Consider the following 21,597-nt stretch of genomic DNA (forward strand, 5'->3'; position numbering starts at 1 on the left):
GCAGGAAAAGAAACCTACAAGCCAGGACTCCCTGATCCAGATCCCGGGGCCCTGGTTCTCAGGGGATGACACACTGTCGACTGTGCCTGAGCAGGAGGCGCGTTGTAGGGTCTGTAGCTACTCTCATGAAGTTTATTGGGCTTAAAGTTAGTTCCCATTTGAAGCTCAGGGGTTTCTTTCCAAAACCGGAGTGGAGACAAGGTGATGTTCAAAGATGACTTGGTTACAAACACTGAACTGACAAATAATAGCTGGAGACTCAATAACACCTGATCCTAAACTTTACAGGCATACCACCCTTTACTGTTATTACATGTGGAGTACTTCCGGGAGCCCAAAGGATATGACATAGTTACAGTAAGAGACTGATTTACAACCTGACAATATCCTCCTTACAATAATTATGTGACTCTTAAATCACCACAGTTAACTAAACCGAGTAGCTTATTTTCCATTTAAATGGAGGTGAGCATCAAGATTCGATACTGCTGCCATCATCAAGATTTTCATAAATCACTCAAACCTCTTATATGACCACAGATATAAAGTACTGTGGAATAAAGTGTTTTAAAACACAAAAAAAAATGTAACTGAATTAGAGGGCTGGAGAAATGGCTCCACTGTGAAGAGCAAAGAGCATTGGCTGCTCTTCCAGAGGTCCTTGATCCATCTGTTAACTTTAGTTCCAGGGAGTCTGACACCCTCTTCTGGCCTCCACAGGCACTGGCATGAAAGTAGTGTATAGACACGCAGATAGAACGCCCGTACAGAAGTAATTATTTTGAAAATGTAGCTGTATTTATGTGAACAAATGTCTAAACCTCATTGGTTTCATTAGGTAAATTCAGTGTGGTTCAAGTTTTAAGCTACAACAATGAAGATTCTTCAGAACTCATTAGGACTTTTTTAAAAAGATTCTTTTTTTAAATGTGTATGCCTATTTTGCCTGCAGGTATGCAAGTGTATCACACGTATGCAGTACCCAAGGGGGCCAGAAGATGGCACTGGATCTCCTGGCGCTGGAGTTACAGATGGCTGTAAACTGCAATTTAGGTGCTAAGTACCAAATTGAGGTCTTTTGCCTGATCAGCTGTGCTCTTGACCCCTGAGCCATCTCTCCATCCCACAGTTAGGACATTTTTATTTGCTTGTTTAGTAGTCTAAATTTAAGCAAGTTGTTATATTTGAATGCTATCGAGTATCTAAGTTGTTCATTGAAAGCTGGTGTTTCAATCTACTTAAAGTTAGTTTTATTGGAGTTATTTGATATAGCTATAATATTTATATTACATTTAAAAACATTTAGCTTTTACTGACAGCTTTCCTAAGTGATTTTGAACAATCATCAACAAATGCCTTTAATTTACATGGTCATAGATCAACACAGGTGACATTTGATTTAAATACCAAAAAAAAATATTCATATTTCCAGGAATTAAAAAACTCAAGCACTTATGACTTTTACAATAATGGAAAATGATCTTGGGTAGCAAATGTAATGATAATCCCCAGGAAATTCTCAAGATTGGAAAAATGAGTGTATCTATACCTTAGACTAAAAAGAACAGTTTGTATAAAAACTTCACTAATTTTAATTTTCATTGCTAAACACAAAATCTGATACACAAAGCCAACTTATAAAGCCACCATGGTTTTAAGCTAAAACTAGTTAAATTTCTCTTGTTAATTAATCTTGTAACTTTTCACCCTTAGAAAACTCCCCTGTATTTATCCAATATAATCACAAGTCAAGAGAAATGAATAACTGCTATCATTATTTATATTCATCTGGACTTTCCAATAAATTCCCAAGCTCAAAAAAATTTAGTAATGTCTTTCTTAATATAAACTTTCTTAAAAGAATTTTCTTAACAAAGACATTTAAATAACATCCACAAAAATAATCTCTAGGCTTTTTCCAGCCTAATGATCTATGTGTCGCCATTAACAATACAGACAGGAACTACTCTGTCAGATCCTCTTTCCAGACACGGTATGAGACATACTGCTTACACTCAAATCCTAAAGTAGCATATGAGGAGGAAATCAAATATTAACTAAAAAAGCTACTTCTCCATGATAAATCTGTACAATCGCAAATCTTCCTGCTCCCACTTATGTCTAAATACTCAAAGCATGATGGATAAACAGAGGCCACTGCTCATTCGCACTGCAGAAACAGCTAACACTTGTATGATTCTGCTGCATACGCTTGCTTGCTAGCCTGCACTGGGTGACAATATACAGTGCTGGTTAACAGCTTACAGAATGTTACAAAGGATCTTTACACCCTTGTAAAGCAACATTCAGTCTTCCTAAGACATACATTATCAATACATCTTAGGGAGAATTATGATCTGTAATGTAATACCACAGCTTGGCCTCACTGGTGTGGGAAAGGCCCATAATGACTAAGCCAGGTAGGCCCTGGCTTAGCAGATTATTCACTATGTACCATACTCATGTTTCTCCCTTTGCTGTGTATAGTTTAAAGCATTTCCTCATTGATCAGCATATTAAATGCTTTAAAATTATTCTTCAAAACAAGTTAGAATGATTCAGCAATAAAATCTCAAATCCAAGAGCAAAGAAAATGCAGCTGATTTTTTTTTCTTCACACAACTAAATCTCACTCAAGAAAACCCACTAAGGTAGCCAGAGAGCTAGTTCATAACAAGTATGCATCAATTATGAAAATGAGCATGTAGAAAATAATTTAAAATAAACTGTATAGACCATGCCTACATTTTGTGATTTTTGCTGTTATTTTTTAGTAGGAATAAATCAACCCATGCTCACTAAATTTTAGCAAGTTCATAAGTAACATACTGTAAAAAGATACTATTTTTCTAAGTGTCTTTATCTTTTAATTTTTCTTTACTATTACCTGCAAATAATAACCTCTATTCCATTTATTTTTACTGACATTTATCATTCACAGCTTGAATAAAATGTTACAATATTATAAAATTAATTACTATAACATGAGCACTATTTACTATTTTATAGGCACCCTCTGTAACTACTTACAAAGCTCTTTCTAGCCTCTTTGTTTAAAATTTCAGGGTTTTTTTGTTTTTTTTTTTTGTATTTTGGGGGGGCAGGTAAAATTCATTCTAGAAGGGACACTAATTAAAAGTATTAACAAAAATAAGGGGACTAGCCCTTTTTCAGTATTTGGCAAAATAAGGTCCTAATTGATGTTAAATAAAAATCCAGAAGCTAAATCACAGACTGTTAACAGTTCACACCCTGAAAATGTGGCCTATTTACCCTGAAACACACAGTCTAAAACTAAATACAGATAAAAATACAGATATCACATCTAATATTCAATTTTTAAATCCTGAATTTTACCAAACTGTCTCATCATTGTCATTCCTAAAGCTATCTCATATTTGAGAAAAATACCCTTTACCCTCTAATCCTCTAAAAATAGATTCCTACTGTCTTTTTTACAAGAAACAATTACGATTGGTTATAAGCTCTAACATATCAGCCATATAATCAACACCTCAAATTTTTATCTAATCCCATTTTTGGCAATCAAAACAATAACTAAATTTTTTTTTTTTAAAAAAATCTTACCTATGTGCTGCATTTCCTTTCAAATGCAAAATGGTTAGCTTCCCCTTCTACTTAGTCAGTGCAGAGTCTGGACATGCCAGTCTGATTGGCAAATATCTGCTGTCCCTCTTAGGGCACAGCATCCGCAGGGTTATACAGCACTACTTACATTCTCTTCCACATAAAAATCAGACATTACATGAAAGGAAAAGAAAGACAGCCCATTTCAAAGCGGCTGGCAAACCTCCATTGGCAACCTGCCAAGCCTCTGCTAAACCTTCCTGTCTTTCTGAGCATGCTCACTTAAAACCAACAGCACGTTACTATGGCAACTCTGTAGGCAGCCTGGAAGTATGAACCGCCATTCTGATTTCAGAGTGTAAAAGCCAAATGCTGCAGGGGAAGTCAAAGGAAAGAACTAGCATGCACTCTTCCTCACACACAATCTAGTCATGGCGTTCCAAAGGCTCACATTTGTGCATTTAAACAAACAAAAGCAGCCCACATTTTCAGAGCAGATTTTTTCATGCTCAGAAAGGTCTTCTTTTTCAATAAACTCATCCTCTTTGTTTTGCCTCTCAACAACCAAAATTACACTAGAAAATTTATCCCATTTAACAAAACACTGGTGAATAAACAGACAAACACCCTGTGAGCAACCATGGTAACTCCATCACACTGTGAACACCACAGCAATGCTGTAAAGAAAACCACTCATGATAAAAATACAATCTAATCTTTTCTATGACTTGTCAAGATGCCAGATGAATTTTTCTTTGGGTATAATTAAGATATATACCCCCTAGAATGTTTCCAATTTAGGAGAAACAAGACCTGGGTTCAAATCTCTCAGCTCCACAGTTTAGCCGTGCTAGCTGAGAACAGTAACTTTCTGACTCTCACAGCACCCTGAAAGCAGGGAGATGATTACTTTGCACACTAACAGTTAGGGAACACACAGAAATACCTCATCTTCCACCCCCAATCTTGATTGTACCCGAAAAGAACTTTTTGGTAACTTCACACTGAAAGCTGGTCCTGATTTATACGCTGCACTATGAGCCAAAGAGCCACAACTCCTCAACCAAATCTTGCTAAGAAATGTTCCCAACAAAAACAAACAATAGAGAATCTAGACAGAGAACAAACATATGGAGGTATATATATACATATATGTTCCATGTTGCATGGAATTGAACCTACTGGTTCTTCTTCTTCCTTCTTGGCCTCCTTTTCCTTCTCCTCTTCATTTTCCTCAGCTGGGCAGTCTTCGTCATCGCTGCTGGATGACTCAAGGATTTCACTTATATCCATTTTCCAATTATCAGGAACGACCCTAGCTTTTAAGAAGACACTTGCTCTCCGCAGCCCTGAAAGGAAACATAGACTTTAGCTACTGGCACAGAATGAATAGCATGAATTAAGAGAGATGCACGGCATTCAGGTCAGAAAGCTCAGTCCCAATCCAGCCATTATTCATAAAATGAAACAGGAAATCTGAAGGTTTCATGAGTTAGGAGATCATGTAGATTTTATAGCAAAGTTTATTTACTGTTGTGTGGCAAGGTTTCACTATGTCACTATGTAGCCCAATCTAGCCTTGAACTTGCCATCCTCATGCCTCCACTTCGCAAGTGAAACCATGTCTAGAAAAGATATATATTTATTTTATGTGCATGAGTGTTTGTTTTTTGTTGTTGTTTCGAGACAGGGTTTCTCTGTGTAACCTGGCTGTCCTGGAACTTACTTTATAGACCAGGCTGGCCTCCAAATCACTGAGATCCTCTTGCCTCTGCCTCCTGAGTGCTGGGATCAAAGGCCTGTGCCACTACCACCCAGCTGTTCATGAATGTTCTATGTGTATACATTTATGTTTATACTTGAGTCCACCAGTGGCATTAAATCACCTGGAACTGATTACAGATAGTTGTGAACTGCCATGCGGTTGCTGGGAACCAAACTTGGGTCTTCTGCAAGAGTAAAGTGCTCTTAACCACTGAGCTATCTCTCCCACCCCACTACTAGATATTAATGGTCAGCAGCTGTGGAAGTGCATGACTTTAATCCCAGCCCTCAGGAGGCAAAGGCAGGTGGATCTGATCTCTTTGAGTTCAAGGCCACTGGTCTGATAATGAGTTGGAAGACAACCAGAGCTATGTAGAAAGACACCCTTTTTGTACCCCTCAAAAAGAAGAAATAGTGCCAGGCAGTGGTGGCACAGACCTTTAATCCCAGCACTTGGGAAGCAGAGGCAGGCAGCTCTCTGTGAATTCAAGACCAGCCTGGTCTACAGAATGAGTTCTAAGAAAGCCAAGGCTACACAGAAAAATGCTGACTCCAAACCACGCTCCACCCCCCCCCAACAAAAGAGAGAGAAGAAATATTAATGACAAGGTAAATTTGTAAAATTTAAATGACAAAATGTAAAAATGACATTAAGTAATAGTGTGTCCAACACATTATCTGTGAGGTTGATACTCAGGAACATGCAACAGGGCAACGATAGAAAGAAAGGAAAGGCAAAACGACTCATTACGTCTTAAGTTAATGATTTTGTACTGGGCCACATGAAGCCCATAGACCACAGGCTGGAGACAGGATTCCAAACAGTTAATATGGCAACAGAGAATAGTCAGTATTGTTTCATTGGTTATTCTCCCTACACCATCCCATCATGAAATAATATATGGACTCAGCTGTTTTTTACCTGGCTTAGCACAGAGCTCAGATTCTGGTAGATTGAGAATGTCTAGTTCCTGAATGTCCTTTCTTGCTATAGAGTAACTGTGAAAAAGAACAAAATGGGGAGAACTACTTATTAAATAAAAAAAAAATATCATTTAAACAGTCCCCATTAACACATACATAAGACTTCAAAAATCAAAGTTATTTTTTCCTATAGTGTTTTAAAAGTTGTAGGTAATGAATATTGCGATCCTTAATAAAGCACTGGAGGTAAAACAGACAAAGCTAGTATTTTTTAAGTTCCATGTACTCAAAGTACTCTTATTTGAGAGCCTCAAATTCACAGTGTTGCAAGTATACAACCTTCCTATGGACAATAGAATTTCTGTGAGCAGTCATTTCAGTACTTATAGATAACACCTATTTTGTTCAATATTTCCTAAGTTTTGTTAACTTGTTAAAGTATTTTTGACTATCATGTATTTATGATTTATTTTTCACAGAAAATAACAAAATAACACTTAATTTTACTGTTCTCTCTGAAGAAAAACAGGAAATTAAGGGAAAGTTTCTAAAAGTCTTTTTTTTAAAAAAAACAAAGGTCAAAGTAATTATTCTACTAATAAGTCTATTAAGAAGTTTCATAATTCATAATATGAAATAACACAAGATAAAAATCTAGAATTTTTCAATTAAAAAACTATATGCAGTTTATTTACAAACAAATGTTTTTAAAACTATTCTCACTTATTATTGAACTTTTATATAGAATTTACCAGCTAAAAGCACCCTACATAAAAACTTAAAACACAGTAGGTAACAACTTCTCAACTCCACGTTAGTGACTCGCTTTTATGTGGGTATCACTGTGTCCCATCCCCATGAAGCATTACTGGGTGTTTCATTACTCACAATTTAGAATCAATAAATGATCGAACTAAACACTGATCCTTTTTCACTGTGACATCGTCATTGCAGCTGGGAGAGATGACCTGGAATACAAATTCAGAATCTACTGACTCTAAGCAATTATTCTAAGCAATTAAACCCCGCCTTTTGTATGTTAGGGAAGCACTCAACTACTGAGTTACAGCCCTAACCAAGAACATGTTTAGCCTTTTTATTATGCTTATTCGTTTGTGTGCAAGGTAGGGAGAGTTCAAGCACACCATGGCACTTGTAGTTAAAGTACAACTTGCAAGCATCTGTACCTACTGAACCATTTCACCAGGCTCACGAGTGTAATTTTAAAAATCACCCGGGGAACTGGAGAGACAGCTCAGCAGCCGAGTGAACCCCGATGACCCAGGTTCTGTTCCCAGCACCCATATACAAAGATATCGAATTTAAAAATTAAAAAAAAATTCTGGATCTGCCAATGTCTCAAATGCATTATACTTTTCAAGAAATAGCTCAGTTGTTGTCAGGCAGTGGTGGCACGCATCTTTAGTCCCAGCACTCGGAAGGCAGAGGCAGGAGGATCTCCGTGAGTTCCAGACCAGCCTGGCCTACAAGAGCTAGTTCCAGGACAGCCTCCAAAGCCTGACAGAGAAACCCTGTCTTGAGAAAAAAAAAAAAAAAAAGAAAAAAGAAACAGCTCAATTGCTAGTAGCTCTCATCATTAATAAATTACAAAAGATTTCATTATTTTTAACATTGGTTTTCTAGATATTTAACATAGTCATTAGGTAATATAAAATAAACATTGAAATATAAATAAAATACTATTGCTTTCAAGGCTCTAACCTAAATAAACATTTTTATTACATCTATTTGTGTGGGAGGGCACACATGTTACAGCATTCTGTAAGAGGTTCAGTACTTGTCATAGTACTTTCCTTCCCCACGTGGGTCATGGGAATCAGGATCAGGCTGCAGGCTTGACCTGAGCACCAATAGTTACCCACGGAAGGGTCTTGCAGGCCCAAGACTTTACTTTGTATCCAAAGCAGTAACATTTATGGATGCATGATCTGTTCTCTATTTTTCAGATAGGGACTCCTGTAGCTCAGGCTGGCTCAAATTTACCATCTAGACAAGGATGACTGACCCTGTACCCTCCTCCCTCTTTACCGAGGGACCAGACTGCAGGTGCAAGGCAGCACGGCTGGCATCAATGAGAAACCCGTGATAGAAATCTGGCACATTACAATTTGGCTTTTATTTAATTAGTAGTAGTGGTGAGGATTTTTGTTTCTTTTACAACAGGGTCTCACCATGTAGCTTTGGCTAGCCTGGAAACTATTATGTAGAACAGTCTGGCCTCAAGGTCACACACACAGAGATTTGCCTGTCTCCGTCTCCCGAGTGCTGGAATTAAAGCTATGTGCCACTAGGTTTTTATTATTATTATTATTTTATTATTTTTTTTAATTGTGTGTGCACATGCATGCACTCTGAGAGACCAGAGGTGTCAGATGTCTGTGAGTGCTGGGGACCTTACCATGTAGTATTCTGCACTTCGATCCTCGCAGCAAGAGCAGCATGTGCTCTTACTCACTGAAGCATCTCTCTAGCCGCTCATTTGAAAAAATATACCTGAATATGCATCTGTTTTAAAATCCGGCTATTAGAAACCACGAAAATCTTTTTTTATCAGGGCATGAACAGTTTACAACTCGTCATTAAAAAGGGCCAAACAAAGAGCTTTTTAGTCTAGCCTTTGAAAGTAAAAAATGCCTTAGCAATGTCATTACTAAATAATTTCTGTACACTATATGAGAGCTTCATACTTTCAAGCCTCAAGCTGAGTGGGTAGCATACTCCTGGAGCTGCTGAGACATGCTCACCCATGATCCCCTTAACACTAGCCTCTCAATCAAGCCCACGGCCTGGGACATTAAAAGCTCTATCTCATAGCTACACTCTGGCTCCCTATTCTTTTTTATAAATAACTTACATTTAACCTTAAATAATAACATACTTTATGACTATCATATTCAACACTATAGAGCCAGGTTTTTAAATATTCTTTTTTGTTTTATTTTTTGATGTTTTGTATTTATTTATTTTTGAGACAAAGCCTCATTATGTAGACCAGGCTGGTCTGACCAGGCTGGTCTGACCACGCAACCTGGAACTCAGAGAATTGCCCACCTCTGCCTTCAAAGTGCTCAGATTAAAGGCATGCGCCACCACACTGGGCTGGGGTTTTGGTTTTGGTTTTGGTTTTGGTTTTGGTTTTTCAAGACAGGGTTTCCCTATGTAGCTTTGGAGACTGTCTTGGAACAAGCTCTTTTAAACCAGGTTGGTCTTGAACTCACAGAGATCTGCCTGCCTCTACTTCCCAAGTGCTGGGGCTAAAGGCATACACCGCCACCACCACCCAGCTTCATTGGGCTGTTTTAAATATTCTTATGTATCACTCTTTGATTTTTGGCACAGGGTCTCATGTGGACCAGCCTGTCCCAGAACCTGCTATGTAATTTCGGATTACTCTGAAGTTACGATATTCCTCACAAGTGTTAGGATTACAGGCATGGTCACACCCAACACCAGATAGAAATACATGCCCAGAGGGAGCTAGGTAAACTATCAGACTAGTAGAGTAGCTGTGCTTATCCTCAAGAGCCAACAGTGTGATGGAGGGGCAAAGCTAAGACACACACACACACACACACACACACACACACACACACACACACACACACACACACCCGCCACACACACAATGGGAGGATGATACAGTGGTACACCAGCCACAGGACAATACTAAAGGGTAAAGAGTTGACCCCAGCAAGCCAGAACAGGTGTAGCAGCAAAGTCTTGAAGGATGAATAAAGACAACTCTAAGCCTCATTACATCACCTGTAAACTAATGGCCTCCATATTGATTCTTATAACTTCCAGTCTAACAAGACAGCAGACTGTCTTACGAACATTCCCAACCATGCAGTGCAAATAGCATTCTTTTTCAACACTATCTGCAGAATTATCTCCTAATATTCAGATGGCTATTTGAAGACCCTTCTGTCTCAAGTATTAAGTTATATTTGCAATTGCATTCTATTCTCCCCCCCCCCCCCCGCCCACTCTCATCTAATAGTCAAAGAAGATTCTCAGTGAGATAAATACCACTAAGCAGTCTTTTCCTCTCATAAAATATCCTCTGTTGTTCATCTGTCCTCATTCTGTGTATGCAAAATTGTCACTTCTAAGACTTAAAGAATCTAAGTGCATCTTTCCTTTCTATTATGTCCTTATTCTAGTTTATGTGCTAGTACTAGAAATTATTACACAAATTATTTATTTGTTTATTTACTTATTTATTTCTAATTTGAGACAGGGTATCTCTGTGTAGACCTGGCTGTCCTGGCACTCACTCTGTAGACCAGGCTGGCCTTGAATTCACAGAGATCCGCCTGCCTCTGCCTCCTGAGTGCGGGGATTAAAGGCACACACCACCACTGCCAGGACAGCAAGCTCTATGGTATACCAAGCTAGCCTCCACCTCCTAGGTTGAAGTAAACTTTCTATTTCAGACCCTGAGAATCTGGGATTACAACCATGCAATATCACATCTGACTAAAAATTGTGGAGAATGGAATTATTGTGAGGTTATCACTTATTTGGATACTAAATATAGTGGCTCACACCAGGACCCTACGGCTCAAGATACTGGAATAGGAGGATTGCTATGAATGTGAGGCCAGCCTTTGCTATATAGCAAGTTCCTAGCCAGCTTAAACTACAGAGTGAAACAAACAAAATAACAATAAAAAGAATTAGGAGATCAATCTAAAACACTGAAGATGTAAAAGGGTAACAGGACAAATGAAGAACACATCAGAAGAAAAAATAACTTTAAAGATGTCAATAAATGACAACAGAAATGGAAAATTAAAGACAATGGCCAGTTCTGTAGACCTGAATTTTAATCTTAAACACATAATAAAACCTTCATTAAATGTGTAATATTTCCAATATATTTAAAATAAGTTTTTCAAATCCACCTTCATTAAGAATACAACTGACTGACTTTGCAATGACAGCTCACTTACCAAAGCAGGGTACCATTCCATCCTCTCCACTGTAGAGGTCACACGTACAACCTTTCCTAACAATCCATCACTGAGACGCCGTTTATCTTCATCTTCCTCCTCACTGCTTTCCTCCTCCTTTTCATCTTCAGTGCTAAGAGTCAGAACAAGCGGTTCAGGTTCATTATGCTAACATAAACTATAACTGGGTACAATCAGAGTGCTAGGACCACTACATGTTCAGCTTGGCTCTGGCTCAGTGAATACCTGGACTTGGGTTCTGATGACAGGACAGAGATGCCTGTCACCAATGTACTATTTTGGGTTTTTTTATTTGTTTGTTTTGAGACAAGGTTTCTCTGTGTAGCCTGGTTATCCTAGAAATTGCTCTGTAGATCAGGCTGGCCTTGAACTCAGAGATCCAACTACCTCTGTCTCCTGAGTGCTGGGGTTAAAGGTGTAGACCACCAACTCTTTGCTTACCAAATGTATTTTTTAAAGCAGATTACCTTTCTGTATTTTAATGCCAGAGGCCAAATAAGTTTAAATTTCAAGTGGGTTATAAAAATAGCCCAGAAAAGGCTATGTGGGATTTATTCAGATAATTTAACTGGGATAACAATTTACTCTTAAGTGTTCATAATATGCATTAATTGTAAGTCTATACTTTTAAATAAAAATGAGTACACACTCTCATTTAAAATCTTGATGAACATACTTTAACATCTGTTGTTCACTATGGTATACAGTGATCTTAACTATTAAAAGATCTGGATGCAGTTGGTCCCTTAACTTTTTGTATTTTCATGTCTTCTCCTCTCACGGATCCGTTACCTAGAAATCACCATGTCTTTCTTTAGTTTCTTTTTTTTGGGGGGGTGGGGGGGTGTTTCTCTGTGGCTTTGGAGGCTGTCCTGGAACTAGCTCTTGTAGACCAGGCTGGTCTGGTCTCGAACTCACAGAGATCCACCTGCCTCTGCCTCCTGAGTGCTGGGACTAAAGGTGTGTGCCACTAATGCCTGGCTGTCTTTCTTTACTTTCTGCAGCGACTAATTCTCCTTATAACATCTCTACTTGCTTTGAGTGTCCTGCACTAAAATATCAGCTTACTCCAGTTATTAAAAATTATAATTATTAAAGACTACAGTACTATCTTGGGAATGAAAATACCACAGAGCATTAATGATTTATTAAGTAAATACACTGAGCACTTGCTACACACTAAAAAACACATATAACACTACACAATCCTCTCCCAAACTAGCAAGGCATTACCAATCCCATTGTCCTCAGCTGTAAACTAGCAATAGGATCTTGTAGGATTCGTTTGTGTAGGTGAGGAAGAGAATTAAATAATGTAAACATAGTTACTGTAATAGACACAACTACTTAGAGGCTGAACTGAGATTTCCATTTAGGGGCCTGGCCTCAAAAGTCTTTTGCTACTTTTTGTTTGCCAAGTGAATGTTTGATTTCGCCTTTTTTATATGTTTGTTATATACAGTTCCAGCAGTAATGTATCCAATGTCTGGATCTTGGTTTCTATTTATTTCCCATCAAAGGAACAAAGGTCCCTGGAGAAATGGCCTATATCAAGGTTTGATGCTGAAAACAAAACAAAACAAAAAAAGATCATGAACTCATGACACTGCAGTGCCAGGAAGTGGCCATGTAATCAAGAAACGGAGAAATGTATGTAAAAGATATAGAACCCAGCCTGGAGAGGTACCCACTGGTTGAATCTGCAATTACTTAAGCATCAAAATAAAGTTTCTTAAACAGTGAATAATAACCCATTAAGTAAAATTATCATACATGAATATATACTGATGATAAGGAAGATTTTCTTTAAAAAATTTTATTTTTACATTCAATCACTCAGTGTGTATGTGTGTGTGTGCGCACACGTACCATAGCACACAAACTGAGGTCAAAGGACAACTTGCATGAGTTGGTTCTCTTCTTCAATCATGTGAGATTCAAGGATCAAACTCACGGGTTTGGTAACAAGCACCTTTACCCTGAGCCACCCTGCTGGCCCAGGAAAATGATAACTAAATTTAACTAAAAGATGAAGCAGGAACAAAAAAAATTACAAGATCACCATACTGCCATCTTAACAGTCCTGATATGCCAAAGGAACCTCAGTGATCAAACCACTGAAGGATGATAGTTTGAAAGAACAGCATATCTACCAGCAAAGTAACTCCACATAGGTTATTTAATTATCCAAAGAGGAAAGGTAGCCAAGAGAACACTAAGTTCAGAAATTAGGCAGGAACCACATTAACTAGGTGATCAGAGGTAATGTCACCAGTTATGGGACAAACTGATAGTATGTATCTATGACGTACTTACACTGAGAAGGACATTTATCACTGGCAAAAATGTACAATCTTAATCAATCAATAAAAAACACCTCAAAAATCTGCACTGAAGAGCAGTCTACAAAACAACTGCTTGTACTCTTAAATGACAGTATCATGAAAAGCAACCAAACAAAAGGCTAACAAACGTTATCAGATTAAAAGGCACTCACAGACCAAATGCAGCAAATGAACACTAAAAGATGCACTGAGGTCACCTAAGACAACAGATGGACCTGGAAATGCTGACAGCAGGAGGTAAGAGGTTTGTTCCCACAATGTAAACTTTGTAAGCCAGCACTTCAGACCACGAGGCAAGATAATCCTGAGTTTGGCTGTGGGCTACACATTTTACACACATGAAATAGAATTTTCTGATTATAATATTATTATTTCACTTAAAGGCTAAGGATTGCTATGTTCTCTGCTTCCTTTCACAACACTCAGTAAAATAAAATTCTAATACTGGCTGGGCAGTGGTGTGTACACCTTTAACCCAGCACTCAGGAGGCAGAGGCAGGAGGATCTCTGTCAGTTCAAGGCCAGCTTGGTCTACAGAGTGAGTGTCAGAACAGCCATGGCCACAAAAATTCATAAAACTGAAAACTAGTTACAATATTTATAGCAAAGAAATGGAAAGATAAGGCAACAGGCCAGAAATATTAAATTGGGTAACCTAGACAAAGAATACGTGGAAACTCTTCATATTATTATTTTTATGTTCAAAATTGTTCTTAAATGAAAAGATAAAAAATACAAATAATTACTTAGAAGAAGAAAATCATACCAAATAATGATGTTGTCAAAGCAAATTGAAACAGTCTTTTGGAAAATGGAGTTTTGATAACACCTGGGCAATGTAAAGGGAGTAATTAAGAACCAAGTCTACTGAGGGTGAAATGTGCTCCTTACAATATGCTATGGAGATGTTACCCAACAGAACGTAGCCATTCTGGGAAAGTCAACTGTGGAAGGCTTTAACGCCATCTATAGATTCATTAACCAAATATGAAAAACTCACATAGGAAGTGACGACCTCCTCCCTCTGTTTGTCTTCTTTGCAATGACTGGTGTTCCAAAATGCTCTGGGTTTGTTAGAGGAAGCTGGTCAAGCGTCTGCAGAAGAGAAGACAAATGAATTCAATTCACACTTCACTTCCCAATCAGTCATTGTAGTTCACAACTCAACCCCTACTGCCTTACCTCACTCTCGGCAAAATGTCTCTCCCCTTTCAGGCAAAGCGAGGTGCGCCTCAGAGTTCTCTCATCGCCATCATCAAACACTGCAACAAGTAAAAGATGTCTGAGAATTTGTTCACATCAATTCGATAAAAAATTAAATGCAGTAAACAATGCCTTTACTGCATATTTCAGGGCTTAATACTCATCATTTCTTAGCCATTTCTCAAAACTTTCTAAAATGAATATACCACAGATGGCATTTTATAGATGTCAAACAAACACAAGTTAAATGGCTGCTCCGTAATCAACTGTTTAAGTGTCCTCATATGTTTTCCAATGTCTACACTGCAAAACCACCCTCTTAACTCAACATCAACCTAGTCAAATCACAAATAAAAAACTGCCTTCAATCCTGGACTGAATAAAACTGGGTCTCTAAAAGCAAAGCATCACTTACTTTTCTGCAGATACTGATGGAATACTTCTACTTTCCCCAAATGTCTGATTTCTTCTTTTTTATTTTATTTTTTCTTTTTTAGGTTTTTTAAGACAGGGTTTCTACATAACCCTGGTTGTCCTGGAACTCACTATGTAGACCAGACAGGCCTCGAACTCAAAAGAGATCCTCCTTGATTTTCCTGTGTGTCTGATTTCTGATAATGTTAATTATGTTATTTCTGCTTATTTGCCCAATGACTTCTTATACTAGAAACCCTGGCTGCCCAAGTATACAATTGCTACAGAGCAAGTTTTTTTTTTTTTTTTTCCTTTTACTAAAAAATGTCATAAGTAATTAAAAAGAAATATCAAAAACATTTTAAAACCTTTGTTATTTATTCATTGTGCATTATTGTCCAAAATAAGTGTGTCAAAATTCCAATACATGGGCTGCCACATCATTCAGTGACAGAATGCTTACTACAGACACAATACCCTAAGTTTGATCCCCAGCGTGTGAGGGGCATGGGTGAGGTGATGTATGCAGCATTATCAAGTGTAACAAATGAATCATTATTATTTGAAAAATTCCGATCCCTGGCCTCACACACCAAACTAAAAATAATTCTTCATGTATTTGTGTCAATATATAAGGTATTTTAAAAAATAAAATCAAGCCAGGATGAGGGTGTACAGCTTTAATCCCAGCACTCAAGAGGCAAAGGCAGGTGGATTTCTGTGAGTTTGCAGTCACCTTCATCTACTTAGGAAGTTCCAGGACAACCAGAGTTACACAGTGAAACCCTGTCTCTCAACACACACACACACACACACACACACACACACACACACACACACACGTATGTATGTTTGTACACACACAAGTTCCAGTTTTCCTTAATGCCTCAAATGACAATGGACACACATTTGAATGAAGTATGAGGAGAAGAAGTAAAACTCTAATACCAATATGGGAGCTGGGGACTACCATCACTGAATGCTCTTACGGGGGACCCAGGTTGGGTTCTCAGCACCCACATGGTGACTCACAACCATCTGTAACTTCAGGTCCACTGCCCTCTGATTACCAAAGGCACCGAACATGTACATGGTGCATATACATACATGCAGACAAGACACTAGTACACATATAAAATAAATTTAAGAAAACAATTAAAGACCAATTGGCACTATCAAATTTATGTAAAAAAAAATTCTCCTGCTGGGTAGTAGTGGCATATACCTTTATTCACAGCACTCAGGAGGCAGAGGCAGGTGGATCTCTGAGTTCAAGGCCAGCCTGGTCTCCAGAGTGAGTTCCAGGACAGCCAGGACTATTACATTGAGAAACCCTGTCTTGAAAAACCTTTATATATATATATATGTGTGTGTGTGTGTGTGTGTGTGTGTGTGTGTGTGTGTGTGTGTGTGTGTGTGTGTATGTTTTAAATATATATATATATTTTAAAAAAACAAAAACAAAGGAACTTTCTTTCTTTTAAGGTTTATTGAGACAGGGTTTCTTTGTTGCCCTGGTTGTCCTGGAACTAGTTCTACAGACCAGATTGGCTTTAAACTCACAGAGATCCACCTGCCTCTGCCTCCCTAGTGGGATTAAAGGCATTCGCGGCTGTATTTATTTTTATATAGTAGCTTTAATAATTTTGGACTGTGATGAAATGTTCAATGATTTATACAAATCATGATTTTAGCAGTTATCAGCTGTTTCAGAAATGATTAAATCATTGTAGTTTCCACTTGATATGCCATACTGTAAGTCTGAACTAAAAAGCAGTTACTTAGCAAGAACATCTTATTTTATTTGTTGTTGTTTGAGAACTTACTATGTAGATTGGTCTGATCTCATACTCATGAAGCTCAGCCTGCCTCTTCCTTTTAAGTGCTGAATTAGACTCATAAACTGTTTCTCTTTGTTTACTAGAAGTTTCTTGTGTAAGATGACAAGGTAGCTATTAGTACCATAGACCCCTTTCAAGAAAGCCATTTTGGGGATGGAAAGTTGCCTCTGTGGTTAAGAGCACTGGATGCTCTTCTCGAGGACTGGGGTTTGAGTTCCAGCACTCATCTGGTCATGCACAACTGTTTGTAAACCCAATCCCATGGCTTCCACGGGCAACAGGCATAAATGCAGTGCACAGACATATACATGCAAAAAATTCCTTCACACATAAAAGTTTTTAAAAATTAAAAGTAAGAAATCCCTCTGAGTGTGGTGGCTAGCGAATGCCTTTAATCCCACTAGGGAGCCGCGGTGGTGTTGCACTCCTTTAATCCCAGCACTCAGGAGGCAGAGGCAGGCAGATCTCTGTGAGTTCGAGACCAGCCTGGTCTACAAGAGCTAGTTCCAGGACAGCCTGCAAAGCCACAGAGAAACCCTGTCTGGAAAAACAAAACAAAACAAAACAAAATACAAAAGCTTATGATAGAAAAAATGGCAAAGATGAAACTAATAGCAATATTAATCATTTTAAGTAAACAAAATGATGCAAACACAAACAAGTATTTAAGCCTTAGCCCCACTCTTCTAGAATTCAAAGAAACAGATAATCAATGGGAATATAAAATAATATGCTACTAAGTATAGAAGACCCATCTACCCGTTTTCATAAAACTGATTGATACTGTAAGACAATACCTAAAGTAAGTCATCTACCCAATGATATTATAATTGACTATCGTTTACTAAACTTCAACTGCATCCTAATCCACAAAACAGCATCTGAAGGCTGGAAATCACAATCTTCTTCTTATAGGTAAATTTAGAATCAGAAGGCTAAGTAACAAGCTACAGTTTAATCAAAGGAACCAAAGCCATAGTTAGTAGGTATGAGGAAGAAGTAAAAAATAAATGTGCACCACCCTGGATGGCCTATCACACACTAGCCTATTGCTCCTAGGCGTCTTACAAGGAAGGAGGAAATCAAAAGTTCATAAACATAAAACCATTGGTATATATGTATACAACAGTTATGATGGAACAAAATATTTTACATAATGAAATAAAAACTTTAAATGTGCCTATTTTAAGTATAACCATTTGACCTTTAAATATCATTTACTTTTACTTAGCTGACAAATTAAGCTATAAACATTTACAGTATACAACACGTTTTGAAATATCTGTGTACAAGTTAACATGCTAGCACATGTATCACCTTGTGTGTGTGTGTGTGTGTGTGTGTGTGTGTGTGTGTGTGTGTGTGTGTGTGTGTGAACATTTAAAATCTACCTCAGTGCACTATTCCTAACTATCCAGCACCTCTTTAATGTATTCCCCCTCCTCAGCCCTTCTGTTTTATTTTGGAGCAGGCTCTTGCTATGTAGCCCAAGCTTGACTGACTGGCAATCCTCCTACCTTGCCTTGAGGGCCAGGATTGCATACCTCACAGCACATCTCATCCAGCTCAACTGAAATCAGCCCCTCAGCCCTACCTTCATTCTGCTTTCTGTGAGTTTGACCTTTTCAGATTCTACACACAAAGGAGATGGTGCAGTATTTGATTTCCTGTGTTGAGTTGATTTCTGTTAGCACAGTATCCCCAGGTTCGACTATGCAATTGCAAGCGAAAGACTTTCCAGTTATTAAGACTGAGCAGTATTCCATAGCAACAGAGCACATTCTACTAGTCACCCTCTGGATACTTAGATAATTCCATACCACCCCTGCTGGAGCGGTGGGTTTACAGTAAACATCAGGGAATACAAAAATTCTGATGCATTGGTTTCATTATTTCTTAGATATAAATCCAAAAATGGGATTTCTGGATGCATAGAAGGTTTGTCTATTTTATAGTCAAGTGTTGTCGGTAGCACATGCCTATAATCCCAAGCACTCAGAAGGCTGAGGCAGAAGGATTATGAGTTACTGCCAGCTTAGGTTACATAGAGAGACCTTGTCCTGAAAAACCCAAGTTCAGTTTTAGCTTTTTGTTGAACCTCCATACTGTTTTCTATAGTGGCTTTACTAATTCATACTCTTAACAACAGTAAGAAAAGGCTCTGTTTGCTGCACGTTCTTATCCATGTCTTGCCTTTGTGATAACAGCTATTTTAACAAGTATGAGATGACACCTCTTGATGGCTCTAATTTCCTTAATGATCAATATGCAGTCATACACCAATTAACAATGGAGTACATCCTAAGAAGGACATGGCTAGGTAATTGCAGCCCTGTGAGATCATCACAATCCTAGTTGAGGCAGCTTGCCACACCTAGGTGATCCTGTCTGTGTCACTGTCCTTAGGCTGCACACCAAGCCATACTACTGTACTAAAATTGCAGGGTTCAATAACATAATCATAAGTATCTATAAATTTAAAATTTAAACACAGAACAGGGACAGCGAACACACAGTACAAAAGATAAAATGGGAGATTGGAGAGATGGCTTGGTGTTTAAGAGCACTGGCTGCTCTTCCAAAGGACTTGAGTTTGAGTCTCAGTACCCACATGGGCTTACAACCTTAACTCCAATCCCAGGGGATCTGACACCCTCTTCTGGGCCCCCCTTGGACATCAAGCGCATGTGGTACACAGACATGCAGGCAAAATACCCATACATGTAAGCTTTAAATGGTGACCTGCAAAGGCTCCTTACTGTGAAAGAAGCATATGAGAAGAACTAAAGTTGCTTCAGCTGAGTCAGGTAGAGAAGATAGAGTATGAAGGGCTGGAATATCACTATACACCACTACAGGCTTCAGAAATACTGTATAAATGGGCTATACCAATTTACAGTTTTTGTTCTCAAAATAAATGTTAGATTGCTTTATTTATCAAAATATCTTTTAACTTGTCTTGATGAGGGATTTAGCAATCACTATGCAGACTGAGCTGGCCTCAAACTTAAAGGGATCTGCCACCTCTGCCTCCCAAATGTTGGGGTTAAAGGCATGTGCCACCACACTTGGCATCTTCAAACTTGTCTCATGTAGTAACTATACAAAATTACTTTCTTCCTTTCTGTTTTTATTCTATTCTGTAAGCTTACGTTTCTCTTAAAACATGTTTTGCCAAAAGTTCAGATTCAGGGCCGGGCGGTGGTAGTGCACGCCTTTAGTCCCGGCACTGGGGAGGCAGAGGCAGGCGGATCTCTGTGAGTTGGGAGACCAACAGGGTCTACAAGAGCTAATTCCAGGACAGCCTCCAAAGCCACAGAGAAACACTGTCTTGAAAAACCCAATGGATAAATTAATTAATTAATTAATTAATTAATTTAAGGACCACAGTAGTATTCTTCACAGAATCATAAAAAAATTCTGCAATTGATATAGAAGCACAAAAGACCTCAAATACCAAAACAATCTCAAGCAAAAAGAACAATGCTGATCCCAGACTATACTACAGAGCCACAATAACAAAAACAGCACATCAGCAGAAAAAGGCAGATGAAAGCAAACAAACAGAGGACCCAGAAATAACACCAAACAGACACTGAATTTTTGACAAGCATGTCAAAATAAACCTTGGGGGAAAAAAAAACACCCGCTTCAACAGACGATACTCAAAAAAAAAACTGCATATCCCTACATCAAAGAATAAAAATTGGTTCCTCAATTTTCACTGAACACAGAAATCAATATAAGCCTGGAAGCTGGGAAGTACTAGAGGAACTGTTCATAGTACAGGGTTCCAACAGCACAAAAAATAAGCCCAAGAACTATTAGGATGGTTTGCATAAATGAAGCTTCTACACAGTCAAGGACAGAATCACTACAGGGAAGACAGAGTCTAGGAATGAAAGTCTTTGTCAACTATATACCAGACAGGGGATTAATAGCAAGAATATATAAAGAACTGCAAAAATTAAACAAAAAACAAATCATGCACTCAATAAATGAATCTAATGAACTGAGTAGAGTATTCTGGAAACAACTACAAACAGCTAAGAACTACTTGGGAAAGTATTCAATATCCTTAGCCATCAGGAAAATGTGGAATAAATCTGCCTTGAGACTCCATTTCACCCCAGTCAGAATGGCTGTCATCAAAAACAAATTGTAACCAATCTGGCAAGCACACAGGGAAAGAACCTTTAGACACTGAGAGGATGAGGGAGGAGACAGCAAACTAGTTCAGCCACTGTGGAAGCCAGTGTGAAGGTTATTCAAAAACTTAAAGAACTACCAAAACGACCCAGCTGTGTCACTCTTGGACCTGAGGGGATTTAAGACAACATACCGGACAGACACTTTAACATCCATCTTAACTGATGAATAGTCACTTAAGCCAAGAAATTAGACAGTACAGGTACACAAAAATGTGATACCTAGACAATAGAATTTCATACAATCATAAAGAAAATTGAAATTATGACACCTATGGGTAAATAGATGCAACTAGAAGCCATTACGTTAAAG

The 21,597-nt window shown here is 38.2% G+C and overlaps 1 protein-coding gene across 1 annotated transcript in view; it reads right to left on the reverse strand.

Moving 5' to 3' along the window:
• The window catches only part of Arid4a (AT-rich interaction domain 4A), a 67,499-nt gene that overhangs the window by 34,312 nt on the left and 11,590 nt on the right, over window positions 1-21,597 (reverse strand). The window contains exons 6-11 of the mRNA XM_027418210.2: window positions 14,801-14,880; window positions 14,619-14,713; window positions 11,253-11,385; window positions 7,165-7,244; window positions 6,275-6,351; window positions 4,771-4,937 (exon numbers count right to left, since the gene is read on the reverse strand). Coding sequence (XP_027274011.1) covers window positions 4,771-4,937; window positions 6,275-6,351; window positions 7,165-7,244; window positions 11,253-11,385; window positions 14,619-14,713; window positions 14,801-14,880 — 632 coding nt within the window. The remainder of the gene's footprint in view (window positions 1-4,770; window positions 4,938-6,274; window positions 6,352-7,164; window positions 7,245-11,252; window positions 11,386-14,618; window positions 14,714-14,800; window positions 14,881-21,597) is intronic.

The sequence above is a fragment of the Cricetulus griseus genome, chromosome 5, assembly GCF_003668045.3.
Source record: "Cricetulus griseus strain 17A/GY chromosome 5, alternate assembly CriGri-PICRH-1.0, whole genome shotgun sequence".
Taxonomy (NCBI): Eukaryota; Metazoa; Chordata; class Mammalia; order Rodentia; family Cricetidae; genus Cricetulus; species Cricetulus griseus.